The 19,025-nt window shown below is 39.6% G+C and overlaps 1 protein-coding gene across 7 annotated transcripts in view; it reads right to left on the bottom strand.

Annotated features, from left to right (window-relative positions):
• tead1b (TEA domain family member 1b) overlaps positions 1–18,739 on the bottom strand; it is a 41,889-nt gene extending 23,150 nt beyond the window's left edge. For 3 of the 7 annotated variants that reach the window (XM_079666120.1, XM_079666119.1, XM_079666121.1), the window contains exons 1-3: positions 18,478–18,736; positions 17,899–18,020; positions 6,956–7,208 (exon numbers count right to left, since the gene is read on the bottom strand). In XM_079666120.1, coding sequence (XP_079522246.1) covers positions 6,956–7,112 — 157 coding nt within the window. In that variant the 5' untranslated portion in view covers positions 7,113–7,208; positions 17,899–18,020; positions 18,478–18,736. Of the gene's footprint in view, positions 1–6,955; positions 7,209–17,898; positions 18,021–18,477 lie in introns of all 7 variants that reach the window. The other 4 variants (XM_079666116.1, XM_079666117.1, XM_079666115.1 and 1 more) reach the window with 3 other exon arrangements.
• Between the last annotated feature and the right edge of the window lie 286 nt (positions 18,740–19,025).

The following is a 19,025-nucleotide window of genomic DNA, read 5'->3' as shown; positions in this document are numbered from 1 at the left end:
AAGCCCACATGTAGACAGAACCAGTGTTGAATGGTCCATCTACAAGATGAATACAACAGTGAGGATATCTCTCCGTGGTGCAGGCATTCCTTTTATTCGAGAGAAATATGCATTTAATGGCAAAGTTGCCATTTCTGTTAATAATTACCAAATATAGACCATTTATAATGACAAGCTTACAAGTCACCTTAAAATTCCCATTAAAATTGAATATGTTTTCACCATAAACTTGAAAGGACAACACATGCATATACATGTGGTGGACTCGCCTCATAGCAGCAAAAAGCAGAAAAACAATTGGGTGTGGTATAACCTACAAGTGGAGGATGTATTTACATATTTATTTGTCCGTAAAAAAAAATCAGTTCTTACCTTTTTTTTCAACAGTAACTGAGAAAAATTCACCAATGTCATTTATCTTGCGGGGCAAGTGCAAATACATAACTCAATGAATAAACATACAATTTGAGTGAAGCGTGTTGTTTCATTTATCAACTCTATTTCTGGGATAAATGAATGCAGCCTAGCACAGCAGGTGAATTATGCAAGTGGAGAATCGTAGGCCTTTGGCTAGGGGCCAGTGTGCTCTATTTCCCTTTACTTTTTAAAATATTCTCCTTTGTAAACTCTGGGGCCATGGCAAGTGCCGACTGATATAGTCTATGCAGATTTGGTGTCTTCCATTGCAGCCACAATTAGCCTCAGAGAACGGGCACAGCAACAGCCAACACTGGTCTCAGCACATACGAAACACTTCAGGTAAGAACCACAATAAGCTAAGAAGCAGAAATTAGAAATTGTTTGTACCACAACACAGTTGCTATAGAGACTGTTGCTAATTAACTGCACTCTACCCCAGGATAACAAAGGGCTTAAGGGCACTCAGGGCAGCTTCTCTTGTGATGAGCTCTGTGTATGGAACACTATGCCATCCCCAGGGTCTCTCAAAGACAAAATACCGGTCTCCTTGTAGCCAACTTTCATCTCAGATGCCATGAGAGGTTTACGTGTGGTGTCGGCCTGTGGCTGTTTTAAACCCCATGGACCTAGATTACAACCCCATATCAGCCTCACCGTGATTAGCTGAACCCTTCCACTCTTAAAAGACAGATCGCTGGTTTTAGACAAATCAATCCCATGTAGCAGCTTGTAGCACCAAGAGTTACTTATCTTCCATGATGGCGTTCCAAAGAAGTGCAAGGAGCACTGCACAAATAGAAATCGGAGGTTTACCACAAAGAACACGCATTCACTCAGCAAACAAAGCATCTTTGTTTTTATACAGGGCATGCAGCCATCATTTGATTTGTATTCATTATTTTTGAGTTTTCCAAACAGTTGCCTTACATACTTTATTCCTAACGATATATCTTATACTTCCCGCACCCCATAGTGAACAGGACAGGTGCAAGATTTGAATTGACTCCCCTCTCAGACATGGAGGCTCAGGTGAATCAATATACTTTAATCTATGACACTGAGCAGAAATGCTAACCGTTATTCTGCTATGTCACAAATACCGTACACAATAAAAATACAATTAAATACTGAATATTGATTTTTACTGCTCCAGTATTCTCACGCATTTAATCAATAAATGCTACAATGAGGGCATTGTCAATCTGCTTTGATAAGAGTAACTAAATCATTTTGATTGAAGAAACTATTTTGATTGTTTGTTTATTTTTGCCATAAAGAGGACTAGAAAAAAGAAATAGATGTTAGGCAACAACGGTAGATATGTACGATTTTCTTCTTACTAAATCTGTAACAGTGTCTTAGGAATAAGAGGGAAAGAGTAATCACAAAAGTCACATTCCAAGCATTCCTCTAACGATTCACAACACCGTGAGTTCATTTGAACACAAAGGTAATCCATACAGCTGGCCACTCCCACAGCTAAGGCCTTATTGTCAATGATTGATGGGATATAGCTTACTTTAGAGCGAATGAAGCATCAGAAATAATGTCCGGAAAACCACAAAACCATCTAAAATGCATTGGTATTTTCCTGGTCTAATTTTATATTGTATATCTAACAAAAAAGTCTATTCAAAATATAATGGGCTCCTTTTTATTTTTGAAGAAAAACACCCAGGACACCTTAGACGCCTTCCTAGCTCTGGGGGATTGTCTCGCTTCATGTCATTATGGGATTGGCACTGGGAGGCAGCAACAGTTGCGGGGCTGAACAACGTGACCCTTTGCCAGAACTAGCACCCATTTATAAGAGTGATGTCGATCGGTCTTCTTTAACAAGGTCACAACAAACTCTGACATGTTAAGAAAGAGGACTGCAACCATAGTTCTGCATTTTTAATATAAAAACAAAAACATGAAAACATTTCCCTTCTGTCTAACAACAGACAGCAGCTGAACCCCGGCAGTCAGCAGTATTGTAATCAACCCCGACTGTGTTTATTCAGTTTGCACACTTGAAGATGTAAGACAATCATGGAAGTCTTGTGTCAAACAGTTGTGACTCAGTAATGAGTTCGCCCAGGGGAAAGAAAGCCCAATGACTCTGCTACTGTTGAGACGATATGTAACCAGATACAGAGAAACATCTGGAAGGACCAAACTCTTTCCATCACTACAGGCGTCCCTTCTGCAGGTTTTAAAGGTAGATTCAACACAAAAACAAGACAATTATTTGGGTTTGTTACGGGGTGGTTGAATTTAAAGCGAAGCAACACTCTTTGTCCTGAGGAAAATAAACCTGAACGATCAGTTTTTTTACTATATCTTTAATGTCTATATGCCATCTTCATGAGATATATTTCAGTGGGTTATCTTCTCCCTCAGTCATCATTAAATCCATTAAATGTACTATACATTTTATTTGGTCATCTATCTGTTTTTATTGTATGATTTTAAAAAGAAGCACTTACTGTGCAACCAACATTCAAGGTTTTGTTGGTATTTGATGCAGTAAACGTATATCAACATGTATGAGTCTTACTGAGTTTCTACTCTAGGTTATACAGAGAATATAAAATATCATGACATTTTTGACCAAATGTCTCAAATTCGATACTGCTTACAACATTGTATGGAAGGGCTGAACGATTAATCGATTTTAAATCGAAATCGCGATTTTAAAAGCTTTGCGATTATCAAATCGCAAAGCTGCGATTTTTTTTAACATTTTTTTTCTTGTTTGTCTGTCATCCACACCAATCAGAAATGCTGTGCTCCACATGTACCAGCCATCAGAAGTGGCCCATAGTAGAAGGTGATCAGATGAATCCAATCACCTGCCAAGTATTTTTGAAAGTGCCTGCCCTTTTCCAAATGGCTTCCAATGGAGCTTTCCTAGATTGCTTGGTGAAACAAACCATCTGAGTCAGGTTAGTAATGCTCCATCACATGTTTTACATCTATTACAGGGTGAATCTTAAACTGAAGCTTGACTTTAAAGCAACCCAACGGAAGTTTCATGTAAGTTTAGTCATTTCACCTGTAGCTCGGGGTGCGGGGGTGCTAGAGACGGGAGCATGTTGATGCAACCTTCCTAGCCGGAGATATGGCTGCATTTTACAATAAACTTCCGTGGGTCGCTTAAAAACAAGTATCGCAAATTGAATCGCAATATTTATCCGAAAAATCGCAATTTGATTTTTTCCCAAAATCGTGCAGCCCTATTGTATGGTATGATATTGTTGATATGGTATGCACTATTTGTGCTTTTACAAACAGGAGATTTCAGATAATAATGACTAAGTGGGTAAAGGAAAAAAACAGAAAACTATCAAAAGACAATATTTATATCTAGTTTTGTATCACAATATTGATATAATATTGATATTTTTGCCAAGTCCTATTTCACCTTGCTTTATAACTTTTCAAAAATAATATAAATCTAGAAAACAATTTTATGTTTAAATGTCATAGTCTACCAAGAGATGTAACATGCATTATATTGACAACATTGGCTGAGTAGCATCTAGGCCTTATCTAGCACTGCTCATTTAAAACTACTGAAAAGAAAAACAGTTATGCTTTAATCCACAGCAGAGGGACAGCTTCTCTGGCAGCTCGCTATGTGGGGACGAGGGAATTGGAGGAAGAGACGGTGGGGAGGGTCCTGTTGTCTGAGCCCACATCTTTGTAGTGGCAGCTGAGGGGTTTCACTGAAACTCATAGGATTTACATTTCGTTTGGCCGGAGCGGGTCACATGACAGCTGCAAGCAAATGCTCTGAGGGGCTTTCTTCTTTCACTTGACACTGACTGACTGGCTGTGAGACAGTCCAACACCGCAGAGAGAAAATATTCCCTCTTTCCATGACATCACCCAGCCAGGAATGGGGGAAGCGGAGGGAGGAGAGGGGGCACAGCTGGTGGCAGCCGCAGTACCATCTGCTACTGACTAATAGTTTGTGCTGCTTTACTTATAAACTTGCACTCCTTTAAATCAGACTCGTGGCTCTATGGTCACCATCACAGAGCACATCACAGATACATTTGACAGTCTTACGATATCACATTACTTGGCCCAGGCATATATTGATTGTTCTTTTAAAAGGACTATAATAAATAAATATGTCTATTCGCTTCTTTTGGCGCAATTTCATTGAGAAGATGAATTCAATACCACTTGTATCTTTTTGTTCAATTCAGTATGACATGAAAGCCTAGCAAAAAAAGGTGCCAGACAGAACCACCTGTAAAACCACAACTCGTTTTTATTTATGCTACGCACGTTTTTATTTATGCTACGCACAAAATTCTTTATTATTCTGCAGGGGTTATTTTGAGCCTCTTCTTCTCCCACATTGAACATCGCAGAAACTCCGTTCAAACATAAAAACGTTCAGCTCGGTCGTGAATCGATGGCTATTATTTTTATCATTCATAACTTTCATAATTCCAGAGATACACATCCCATAATTCATCACATTTTTAACATAATGGAGAAACTCTTCAGACTTCAACAATCTTCATGCAACTTCAACTGCTAACTGCTCCTTCTTCAACTGCTAACTGCTCCTTCATACTTTCACTCAGAAACCTCATTCCAACTTTAAAATGTTACACATCTTTCTGACATTATTCTTGTAACACAACTTTTAAATTTGATTCTTACTTTTAGAGATATTAAACATTGCTCAGACCTTGGTAAAGAGGCCTTCTTCAGATTTTAGAGTGTGTGATGTCACAGCTAGAGTGGAAGACAGATTACATTTTCCCTTCATATTTTCTTTTAAACCTGCCATAATTCCCAAACCCTACATTCCTGAGACATAATTGTTCATGAAAAACGTAGAAAAACATCTCGTAGCTTGAAAAATAAAAAAGAATTAAGCAAAATAATCTTAAAAAATGCCTCTTGAGGGCATGAAGTGACAAAAACGTTTAACATGTCTCCATTAAACCCCATTGTAAATTCAGCTTCATCTTTCCCCAGCACAGCAGCCCCTTTAGTTAATCTGCCAAAAAGGCCACATTATTAACCCGAAAGTACACAAAAAGTACACTTCAGATGCTCAAGTTCCTTGACATGCTTCACGCTTTGAAATTTCACCGATATCTGTTACGGTTCTTCAACAAAACGTTCACATGTAAGAGGTTTATCTCTCATTTCACCATGGAAACCTTTGATCTCTGGACACGTCGTTAGCTCAAATATAAACACCTGTGTCGTGGAACACGATGATGTCATAACTCCAACTGACATGCTCAGAGCAGCAGATTTCAGATAATGGTTAATGGTCCTGCCATCAACAGCTCTACGTCAATTATGGGGTGTCATCATATGCCGTTTCCATGGAAACGCATCCCTCGCCATAAAACACGATGTCGCTGTAACTCCAATGGACACGGTCGGATGGTCCCCCAAACTTCGCTTGTATATCACCGGTCCATGCCTCAACAGCTTTACGCCAAATCTGAGATATCACCATAGGCTATTGCCATGGAAACGCATCCCTCGCCGTAAAACACGATGTCGCTGTAGCTCCAATGGACACAGCCCGGTCGTCCCACAATCCTCACCTGTATATCACCTCTCCAGGCCTCAACAGCTCTACGTCAAATCTGACATCTCACCATATGCCGTTTCCATGGAAACGCATCCCTCGCCATAAAACACGATGTTGTCGTAACGCCTATCAAAAGGGTCAAACAGCACCACACTTCAGATAATGGTTAACGGTCCAGCCCTCAACAGCTGTACATCAATTATGGGGTTTCATCATATGCCGTTTCCATGGAAAGGCATCCCTCGCCATAAAAAAAGGTTGTCGCTATAACTCCTATTAAAATGTTCAAAAAGTGCTCAAACTTTACATGTGTGCTAACAGTCCAGCCGTTAAGACATCTACGGGACGGTTTAAAGATTTCTTCAAATGCTGTTGCCATGGCAACACAATGCTCGCCATGAAACACAGTTTTCTCATAACTTCAGTGAAAATGCTCCAAACGGCCCAAAACTTCACAGGTTTGGTAACGATGCAGCCATCAACGCATCTAAGCGTATTATGGGATGTCATCAAATGCCGTTGGCATGGAGACAGATCATTCGCCATCAAGTTAGTTAAAAAATTTGCAGTTCAAATATTCTGCTGCTTTTCCAAGCCTTTTTACTTTCTTTTCTTCTCTTATCAGACATTAAAGCCCCCAGTGTTCATGTATCATTTCAATCTAAATTCTTCACTTTCTTCTTACACATTACATTTCAGCATAGCAGTTCAGCGTCAGCTTTTCAGCATAAAGCATTCCCATTAGCAATTTATTCAGGAATTGCATTCTCTAGTTCTAGTTGTTTTCCCGTGCTTCCAGTCTTTATGCTTAGCTAAGATAATTAGCTGCTGGTCACGACATGAGTGAAATCGATCTTCTCATCTTACTCATCCCCGAAAGTGTCAAACTATTCCTATTAGCTCCAACAGTATTTACCTAGTTGAAAAACATGCATCTATACTAGTAACACTCTGAAATGATTCTGTACTCACCATACATCTTTCCCTCATCAGACAGGATGATCTTCCTTCGTCCACAAGGAGGATAGATAGCCAGGGCCTCATGGAAGCTCTGTTCGATATCAGGGCTCCACACCCCCTCGGCCTCATTGTCCATGGGCTTGTCTGCAGAGTCGCTCATCCTCTCCATGTCCTCGGCAGGGCTCTCGCTGCCGCTCCAGCTGCTGGGATCAATGGTGGCGGTTGGGCTCTCCAAGCTAAAGCCTGGAGCAAACTAGGGAGAGACCTGAAATTCCGAAATAAACAAACACAACAAAGTGGTCAGTCTCTACAACACAACAGTTGACATCTGCTTCCAAATGAGAAAAAGAGTGACGCAGTACACACTGTTAGTTGAGAGCACAATGTGGAGCAGAAGCAGCCAAACAATCTTGAACATTGCCAAGAAGGTAGTTGACATTGTTTACAATGAATGTTATGGTTTGAACCATTGAACCTTTTCATTCATGGACTGGTGGCTTTGGTTATTTTTGAATGACAGCACTCAGTAAAATAGTTACATTTGAAAACTTGTTTAGATCTTACAAACCAGACTATGAGAAGTGCATCCCATGCCTGAAGAACTCACTAAAGTAATGGAGTGCCCCATCCAAACTATTACCCTATTCTTATAAATAAGAATTAATTAATTATATAGGATCTCGATGGGGAAATTAGAGGCCAGCGTTCAACATTCCCCCAACTGTGTCTGTGATTGTTAGAAAATGATGTTTAGCAAGAATAAAGTAGTAAAACCAGGAAAAACAGCATTTTGGCTAACGTCACTATCCAGCTACAGTCATACCACACGACATATTGAAGTCAGAGACTCATGACACACAGAGGCTATAGGATTCTTTATCTTTTTTTAAAGGCTGGGGGCTGCAGGCATCCCAAAAAAAACAAAAAACTGCAGTTCAGACTGTGGATCAATCCAAGATCCCGCCCCCCATTGTGCATCTTACCAAGCTGCTCAGACAGCTGGAGAGAGTCTCCTCTCACCAGCAGCTACTGACAAGACCAGCATGCTCCTGAGTGACAGCATCTGCAGTACTGTAACAGTAACCAGTGTCCAGGAACATAAAACAGCAGACTATCCCATATTTTATGTGGAATTACTCACTACAGATTCATGAATGCTGGGCACTAGAGAGGCATGTGTGTGGTAAAATGAGATTCAGCAGTGTTGCGGTCAGTACAACTGTGTGGCCTTCATGAATGGAGAGCATTCTGCACATGTTGGCCTTAGCAGACCCAGGACTGAGTTTATTGCTGCGGTTCAATTACATAAGAAAGAAACATCAGAATGGATTCAAATGCTCCGTGTTGAGTGAGAACATAGCTCATTTATCGTGTAAAGGTTGAGTTTATACAATAACAACATATTCATGACATAGTCTTGTAGCCATATGCATAACTATAAATGTGACGTTATGAAGGAATAAGTGCTTTGATCATACTATAAAATTATACCATTTTAAATGTTTTCTCTGAGAATGTAAGAGAGAATTGTCTTAAATATGGGTAAATAAATCATGCACAATCACTGCATGTTTGAAAGGTTTGATCCAAGACACAGCAACTCAATACAAAAACATGAAAGAAACCAATGAAGGCACATCATCTAAGAGGCAAGATGTCTGGCCAGATCCCAGAGGTAGGAGGCGGCGCAACAAGTGGATAAGACATCAATGAGTAAACAGGCACATACTAAACTCATTCAAGCTGTGTTTTTGTAATTGTCCAATGCAGCTGTCTATACTGTGACTGGTCCTGCAGTTTTTCATGCTTCACCTGAATTATCAAATAAAAACAATGACTACGCGATTGTATATTAGAATGTGAACACTTTTAAACATCTCTGAGTGCATGAGAGTAGTGGCTGAACAGAACCAGTGACACTGTGTGACGTGCTGCGTTCTCATTTTAGCTTACATGCTAATCAAAAGGCAGTCTTATATTCAGTAGCATGGCGACTGCAAACTAGTTCAAGACAAACATAGAAACAGAATGTGCTTACAATCTTGTGTCAACTGCTTTAATTCACGACCTAAAGTGCTTTTATGTTTTAGTTCCTTTACTGAAACCTCACTGATGTGTTCTCTTCACTTTATCGCTCCCCTCTTTCCAGACAACTGCTTCCTCCCTGAGAAAGATCCTATTCAAGCAGCACAAGCTGTCAGGAAGTGGGAATAGTAGCATATGTTTCTTCCAGCATGTCAGTTCATGAGGGGGTAAGGGGGATGGGAGCAAGCTGTTGGGGAAAAGAAAAAAAACTCAGAGAGAGCGGAGAGAGCTTTTACTGAATTCTGTTTTTGTGTGCCGACTGCTGACACATCAGAACCAACTCACAAACTGATGAGGGAGGGGGAAAAAATTCCTATTTCAACCACTAAAAGGCTGGGATATGCTCCTCTCATCACAATCAAATGATGAACTGTAACCGTAATCACTTCCAGACTACATTCACAGCACGATGGGGTTCTGAGAAAAATATTTGTTTCTCTTTGTTTGTCTCTCCCCATTGAGACCAAACATTGAATCACATTGGTATTTGTACAAGCTAAAGTACTTTTTCAAATGCCAAGAGTTTCTGCCAGTATGTTTCCATTAGTTTTTTTAATGTCTAGTCTACTTAAATATTCTTTGGCACAAAACTTGTTCAGACACTATTACCAAAACAACCCAAGAACAAACAAATGTTGTAAGGCTGCTTTTATATGTTGACAAACAATTAAAATCGACCATATACTTTCCTGTCAATAAAGAATATATCTATTAAAGCTATGCGATGCCTCAATATAATCATTTTGCCAGAACCAAAAAAATCTGTTTAAGCAAGCATCTTGAGAGGGGATGAAAAGGTTCAAAATCTTTAAATCACTGTATCACTCAGCAAGTCTCAAATCACTCTGCAACACATTAACAATAATAATAATAATAATCTGCCACTTCCTTACAGAGCCCCTCCTCCAACACACGCGCACATGTGCAATGAGGGCTCGAGATAAGTTTGTGCACAGATGGAAGGCTGACAGGCAGGTAGGCCATCCAGTTATTTTAGCCGGGCCGGCTAAAATGATTGGTCGTGCTTTTTACAGTACCACGGCTTCCACAGATGACATTTTTTAATGGATTTTTTTGAATAGATATTCATTGCTATCGGGATGTTAAGAGCATTCCATGGAATATAACAAAAAGTGTATCTCGAGCCGGTTTCTCAAACGTACCTACCCCACCTTTAATTGAGGTCAAATGAAACAAGTCAACAAGACAACAAACACTGGATACACTGACATTCAACTTTCCCCTCTATTTACTCTATTCAAGGAAACGTTGTCATGTCATTTTCCAATTTATATTATTAATCTCTCGTGTGGTGGATGCCTTTGTTCAAGTACACCTGATATGGTATCACTGCAATCCCTTAAACCCCAGGGGATTTAAGCTTCAAAATAAATTGTTAATTTCAATAAAACAAATTGGTAACACAATTTTTATCTACAAGAGGTTCCAAAACATTAGATGTGGTCCAAAAACCAGCCAGTTGTGTTTCCCACACGGCCTTTAATCTACTGTTCGGCTGGCTATGCTCTTATCCTCCTACACTAATTTAAAGGAATGTATACATGTATAGAGAAAAAATACATCAGCAAGCTTGTATTTAAAGAAAAAAAATTGTGAAAACAACTGAATTCATGTTTAGCATGGCAGCTGCAATAACAGATTTTTGGAGAATGTACAAATTAAAATAATTGATATGAACAATGATAACATTTTCCAATTACAAATCAAGTAACTTTTCATCATACCTACACTGAAATAATACGGGACAAAGGTTATCCCCATCCTCAATAGATCTGTGTGACATGGATCGGATGCTTGTGCTGAGTGCAACATGTGGATAACATGGCTGTGTCGTCAATGAAGACGGTCTCTTAGTGCCTGAAAATCCCCGGACTAATTATTTCCATCAAAAGAAGGTATGAATGTCACCCATAGAAACACTAGTGGCTTACAGATAATTGCATACTTCTGTCTTTGCAGGGTGTTCACCATAGAAATGGTCTTATTTGTGAGATGTGGTGGAGATGGCCTGCGATGCAATACGTGTATGTGGTAGCTAAGCAGAGTAGTAGCTGTGACCTGGCATTATGGGAAATTACACTTACTGGGAGATTACATAAACCACTCACCAAGCTGGAATCCAGCTCCTTAAATTAAGAGAACCCATTTCAAGCATCAGACAGAGCAAGGTAATGAAATAGCAGATGAGAGGTCTCAAATGTAATTTTCCATGTGGAGTTCTTTTGTGCCGTTATCTCAGAGGGTGCAATAATGATTCTGTGAATGACTTTTGTGCACCCCATAATGGCCCACAGTAGTTAAGCCCACTGTGTGTAAAACAGTAATTACCATGTGATTTCCAAACTCAACATTTTCAGCTTGTTGTTAAGCATATCCTGGCCTTTGCATAATTATAACAACAATGTTGAAGATATTCAATTTTCAGCAACACGTGACCGACTATGAACATTTACAATAACTGAAATTCCATTTAGTTTCCTTCATTAAAACTACTTAATTACCTCGGGGAGGGCTTGCGGTTTTTGGAATGAAGTCTTTGACAGCAGGTCTTTGAGGACCTTGACAGATGCGGTTACAGGGCAAAATAAATGTATTTAAAAGTCAATGAAAATACCTTTTGAATTCAATTTATTTTGAAACCTTACCAAACCAGGCTAAGTTCAGGCATGCAGCCTCTACTTAAAATAAATCGAAATCAACTAAACAGGTGAATATTAATCTTGGTTATTAGTCCGAAAAAAATTTTTGGGCACACACTTAACCTACTGCTTATTAATTAAGGAAAATAAAATGGGATGAATGGCAGGCAATTTTTAAGTAACAGCAGTCTTGGTGAAAACATATCGTAACATTCTACAGAAGGTCACTAAACTACGTATGAATGTCTGGACAAAACTATTGATTATGTATTGGATTTTTCTTTATTTTCATGAATAAATCTACAGGTTTGGAGCACAGATGAATGAATAAACAAGGTTTTCAATATCAATTTCCGCAGGTCCACTGGAGGGGCTAGAAAGCTTACTTATGCCGCCTCTGTTATTGGCAATGGCATTGTGTTTATTTCATGCCTCTTTGAACCTGCAGGCTGAGATGCCGTGAATCTGTCTCATATCATCCCACTCAAATGTGAGGCCCGGATCCCACCGCCCGGCAACCATCAGGCCACTGTGGGATCAATCTTTGTTTGCCAGAGAATAGGATTGATTTACAGGTTCTGTCAAAGCAGCCCTCTCTACCTGCCTCAGACTGAGAATCAGGTAGCAACAACATGACCGGGACACCATCAGATATGTCGGCTAAAGGTCCTCTGAACAACACAAGGAAAACAAATCTAAGATACAAACAATTACACCCTCTGAATATACAACGCTGTCCTACCAGTCGTACCAAAATATAACAAAATGCAATTCACCATTCAAACATGAAATGTAATAAAAGCTCAGAAGACATTTGCCAATCAAAAATGTGCAGTGCATTCCAGGCGGCACACGCCCGTGTCACTGCTGTGTGGAGTGCGAGCGGAACACATAAAGCTCAGGAAATTAAAGCTGTAAATAAAGGTCCGTCAGATAAAGGATCTCCTGACAGTTATGAGAGCAGAGCAGGCCGAGAGCTGGCCGAGGGCTGGCCGCTGCCTCATTCAGGACGCGTGCGGAGGGGCATGAAAAAACAAATCACAGTGATGAGCATGAAGGCCACCATTTGCATTTTTGCTCTGCCAATTCATGCCGATTTTCATCTCTTTCCCCTTTTCTTCTTTACTTTTCACCGGCCATCATTTAACCCTCTAATATATATCATTCTTTCCTGTTTCCCGCGTCAATCTTTTCCAATCCTTTGTTTTTTCGATTGGCAACTCTGGACTCATCAGCCTCTTAAGAAGCGCTGCGCAGACAGCTGAGATTGACAGTATCATTCATTCATCAATTTACAAACAACCAATTAGGCCTATGTATAATGTGACTATTTCGGGGAGGACTGTGAGTGTTCAAGGGTTTATTCACACACAAATATTTTGAGGTATAATTAATGCTATACCAAATTAAATATAGTTCTGGACTGGACAAAACACATACTTTACCTTAAAAGTCACAAAGTTGTTGTGAAAATTCAATGTAATTATGGGCTGTTTGCCTTTTACCCTTTTAGCCATGTACCATTTTATAATACTTGGTATTTGTTGACATTATCCCAAAAAAGCATAAGTCATAGTAAGGCATGACGTGCACTGAAACAAATGAATGTCCAAGGCTGATACACAAAGCAGGTGGTTATGAAGTGAGGGGCTATTCTAAGACACTACGTGTGGTCTTCAGTTCAGCCAATACTGAACAACAGGTTAACGTTTTCTTTAATAATATCTATCAAAAATCAAAACTGGTCGAAAAAATATGAAGATACCAAGACTAGTTGAGAAAACATGAAGATACTAATAACAGTGTTTAAAAAGTACATTCTGTAGAACAAATCCAATTTACAGTATATTTGTGAGCTGAAGCTTTAAGCCTTTAGTAAGAAAAATGTACACAGACAAGAACTATGAGACGGACTGACGCACCTTTGTTTTTACTTCTCTTTATAGATATAGAAAATCGGCGACTTGCTTGTTAAAAAAAAAAAGTGATGTTCATTTGAGCAAATAAGCTGTTAAAAAAATTCCCCTTACCCTCTATTAAATAGGCGAAACAGAGAAAAAAAAAGTTTGGGCAACACAGCTCTCCATTGCTGTGTCCCGGCTCTGATTCCAAACTAATTTACTGGGCACAGCCTGCATATTAATGAGGAGCTTCCCCTCAGTCTATCTGTGCCTCCACTGAATCCAGGGCACCTTCAGGGCAGAGAGAGCCTGCCTGATCTGTGTCAGCCATGATAACAATACAGCGACCATTGATGAAATGTCTTGTGGAAATTTAGTACAAGCAACGACTGGGAATACGGTGCCAGAGAGACTGAATAACCCACATTTGAATACAAGCCACAAATTACACACACTTTCAGTAAATGAAGTGACTGTGTGCCTTTGTTCCATGGGTTTCCTTTTACTTGCGGAGAGCTGAACACCACTACCGCTACTATGGCAAGCACTGGGAGAGGAAGTTGTTGAAGCCGAGATTTCCTGCTTTCATTGTGGTTAAGAACTTAAAATGTTTATAGTGGTTTCAGAAACTGACTCATCTAATGATTCATGGAGTTCATATAGATTTTCCTCCTTGTGTGATCATGAAGCAGCTCATGTATTTGTCTTTTTGTTCCAAATAAGAATGGGTAGGAAAGTAAATATCTCTGATACTTAATAACTTCTTAGTGGACGGAACTACACATCAATTATGAGTGGTTGAGACGGTATGCTTTGCCATATGGTACAAATTATAAGGCTGTAATATTAAAGTGGTAAGCCTTCAAAGGTTGGGGCAGTTCAATCATTTGGTGCTTTATGTCAAATTAGAAACATGAGTTGTTCCTTTTGAATGAATAGGTAAAGTCTGCTACAACTTCAGCATAATAGAGGCAGACTTAAACACAACCAGTCTTCTATAAGTATGCATGAGGAGAAAAAAAAAAACCATGTTGCTCTCACTAAGGTGTTTGACAGGGCCAAAGTGCATTCGGTAGCTGGCAGTCATTTTATGGCAACAGTACTGGAGCAGATTTACTTAGATGACGTCAGTGGCTTTGAGCCAGCTTTTCCTTTTTGGTGGCACTCTCCGCTGGCCTCAGAGGGTCCTGCTCAAACTGCTGAGCAGCAGTGCATACTCTAAAATTCCCTTTCTAGACCAGGGTTTACCTAAGGGCACACACAGTCTGGAAGCCTGCAGGAGAGTTTCTTTAAAGCGTGCTTTGAGCGTGGAGAACACTGATGTTTTGATGCGATTGATTCTACTCCAGCCACACATCATGTCTAATTGCACAATCAATTAAAAATGACACTGTGTTCAGATTCAATTACAGATCACACATCCTTTATGTAGCCTAGAATTTTCATAACATCAAATATATTGTGTATTATTATCATTTCAATTAAAGCGTGGGACTCATAATGTGTTCACATTCCCAAGAGGAATTACACTCCAAATAGAAAATGTGCCGTGTAACGTGTATTTGCATTTTCTGTGAGGTGAAACTTTGATTTATAACAGCAATATCCTGTTCATACACTACTTAGGGAGTAGTTTTGAAAAACTGTGAAACCTGAGAACTAACAGTTGACATTTACAATATAATTTGAGACTTGAAAAGATCATGTTAAAAACCACTACAGACAGGTTCAATTCACAAACCAAAAATCACAACAAAATAATAAAGGTGTATCCTAACACTAACAAACCAAAATAACTGGTGAAAGTTGAAATTGCTTTCTAGTTAAAAAAAAATTGCTCAACATTTTAGGGCTTTATTATAAAATATATATTTAAATGTAGCCGTAACCCTTAGTGCATCAGAACTGCGGTAAGACTCAAATATAATTCATCTTAAACTATCAATTGTTGAATTGAAATGCTCATTTTATATGAGATGCCATGCTGAGATTATTAATACATCTCTGCTCTAAAGCACCTGTTGCACAGAGTACGGCTAGGTGCCTCTCTGCAGCAGTCAGGTCTAAATCTCTCTCACACACAAACACACTGTATCTCCTAATGTGCTATAATTAAAACAGTCAGGAACAATTTGTGGTCAATCTAAAATGTAAGATAAAGGCGATCATTTTAGGAGCTGAATAGACAGTTTGAATTCTTTCTTTGGTGTCATTTTGTGATTTGAGCGTCACTGAGAGTATCAATGTTGTATTGTCAGTTCAGTATATCTCTAATTGTCAAAAGTGAAATTGGCATATTCTGTCAATAATGTATGTTAAGAATGCACTTCATGATAAATCATTGCACAAACAGGGTAAGAGCTTTGAATAATTCTGGTAAGGAGACAAATGCATGTAGCAGCTAATGCCAGGCTCACAAGACTATCAAAAGCTAAAATATGCGCGTAGGCATTTGACAAATGTTTGGCAAAATGTATTATTTTGAAAGAGGACAACCTTCAACATTATGGACAACTGAAGAAAAGAAATGTCTCACTCTGCTCCAAGAGGAAACTCAGTCCACTCTGTGTTTCACAAAAGCACATTATTCGGCACACTTCACAACAGATAGACTACACACTCCGTAGCTCCGTCCTTAGATCTAAACAAGACAGAAAACCTGAACAAGCAATGTGTTAAAGTTACACATCGCCTTTGTTTCCTATATAGCAGGGGTTGTAGAAACTCATTTCAAGGAAAATACTTATTCCGTCGAAACAAAGACAATATCCTATTCTTGCGTAAATGCTTTGCAGATTCCTTCCAACAAGTCCAATGACTGCATAAGCAGAAACCAAAGAATCTATTTCTAGCTTCTTTTTTTCTTCTTCAAGCAAGCAGATTTACACTTACAGTACTACATGTGTATGGGCTTACGTCTTACTGCATTCAGGCTGTTTTCTGGCAATCACAAAGGCCCTTTCATGTTAACTACATTTTAATAGAATGTCTCCTACATATCTTTTTGTCTCATGCGTTACCTTAAATGTTCAACAGTAGGTTACTGTAAAAAGCATGTGTTCTTTTTTTTAAAGGGAGAAACTTGTACACTTGCCATAACAACAACAAAAATGGGTGGGAGGCTGTAGGTGCTTCGACAAAAAACGTTTGTTGTAGTAGTAGTAGTAGTAGAAGTAGTAGTAGTAGTAGTAGAAGCAGTAGTAGTAGAAGTAGTACTAGTAGTAGTAGTGGGGGTTTATGTTCAAGCTTGTGAAGGTATTTTAAAACCCCATTACTCAGTTGTGTCAATTCTGCTGACAAAAATAATGATATTACAAAAGAAGTTACTTCCACAGTCTGACTAAATAGATAGCTGACTGGGATAGTTAAAAAGCACAACTGGAGAGCTCACAGGAGAATAAATTAGGAGATTTTAAAATTCTCATTTAAATTAATACAGTGCAAAGACACCCTGATTGAATCACAGCAGCATATCTGAGCTGTGGAAACTGTGGCTAGATGGCCAGACGTGGCTGTTTGTTTAAAGCAAACCAAATCTGACCATTTACAGCAGCAAATATTAAGCAAAGTGTCAGGAGTCTAGCCCGTTGGCTCATAGAGGAGATCCTTCAGTGTTTAGTGCAACAGGGTGTAGTCCCAATTTGAAAGCTAACTTTGCTGTTGCTAATGAAACAAATAGGCCTTATTCTCATGTCTTCCTTTACATAATATCCTGTGTAATTTCCTCAGTCCACAAAAAAAGTTAAAAGGATGAAATCATTGTAAGGAGTACAACTTGTGTGTCTCTCTCACACACACACACACACACACACACACACACACACACACACACACACACACACACACACACACACACACACACACACACACACACACACACACACACACACACACACACACAGCTGGCATACAGTTGGAGGGGAGATCGGTTTTAGCTGAGCAGGCATTTCCCAAAGTAGAGGAAGGAAAATGAAAACAATGAAGGAAAGGCCATATATTCTTCAATTTAAACGAATGCAAATGTTCCTCCTGGACTATAACCAAAGATTATACCTTAAAACAGGCCAGTTAAAATAATATAAACCACCAAAATAACGCAAAAGAAGCAACTAACCACCATTTCTAAACGGTAGTTTTTGAACAGAAATTATACAAAGAATAACCCGAAAGAAGCTTTAATCCACCGAACAACAAAAAGGGCTTTAAGCTGCCCTTTCCCTCCGGTTCACTTGGTTGCAGCTCCAACATGGAGCACACACACTGCTAAAAGAAGTAACAAACAAACATTGAAACATGCAACGTTACTTACACAAAACTTCGATGACGGTTTTAATAACCACCGTCAAAACGTGTTGAAGCAACAAGTCTCTCTCCGCCGTGGTTTTCCTCTTCGAGGTGGTCCGAAAATCCTCCGGTGAAATCTCCAAGTAACTACGGAGAGGAAAACAGCAACGTTTTCAACCGTCATCTTGTCAAAAAAAAAGCGTTATTCGTGCGGTATGTTTTTTTAGTTCATCCCGAATCCCGCTGGGACTTTCAGGGGATCTGACACAGGAAAAACGGCCTCTGAGGCTTTTAGAAGGGGCGTATGATCGGGCTTCTTTACAAAAATGTGAAAAATGTCAAAGATTTTCGCTGCTATGTCAAAGCCATGGGCTACAACAGTGTTCAAAGTGAGCAGCACCCTGTTGCAAACATCGACCAGAATTGGCCATGTTTCTCAGCGATGGAATAAGACAGCCTCCACGCCATGGGATAAATAGTAAACACCTAAATAAGCCGACATTTTTAAATAAATTGTCCCATATTTACAAAGACGTCAACTAAAAACCCCACGCACAGAAGTCTACAACCAGTTTGGATACCTGCAACTACCATTGAAACTTACCTCGTTATTGATATCTCATATAATTGTCCCTTCTTTTTGATTAAATGGGATGTTACGGGGTATTTTTTTAATACTATGTCAAGTTATTCTAGTGTTTCTGGGCCAGCCAGGAAGGTGTAGGTGAATCGCGCACTGACAGAGATGCGAAGAATGCTCGGAATGAGAAGAGGAATGAAATGAACGCAAAGAGCGAGTTCTCGCTGGCGGGGCGGAGCGAGAGGTGGCGGAGCGAGAGGTGGCGTCATCCCGCGCCCAGCAGCCGAGCAGCAGCCCGGGCAGCGGGCAGCAGCACAGGGACAGGGAGGGTACTGAACATCCCGGGGAATGACGCCTTCAGGGGCACCGCCAAGCTAAGATTTTACAGCTTCACAGCCCACTTGTTACAACATCGATCCTGCTACAAGTTATCGATACAGAACAAAGTCCTTGTCAGGCAGTGGTGGGAGAAGGATATGTTTTACTTAGCTAAAAGTGAAAGTAACAGAGCGTAGGAATATTCTGTTACAAAGTATTATCATCAAAATATACTTAAGTAGCAAAGATAAAAG

The sequence above is a fragment of the Notothenia rossii genome (assembly GCF_949606895.1).
Source record: "Notothenia rossii genome assembly, chromosome: 2".
Classification (NCBI taxonomy): domain Eukaryota; kingdom Metazoa; phylum Chordata; class Actinopteri; order Perciformes; family Nototheniidae; genus Notothenia; species Notothenia rossii.
This window is presented reverse-complemented; position numbering and strand designations above follow the sequence as displayed.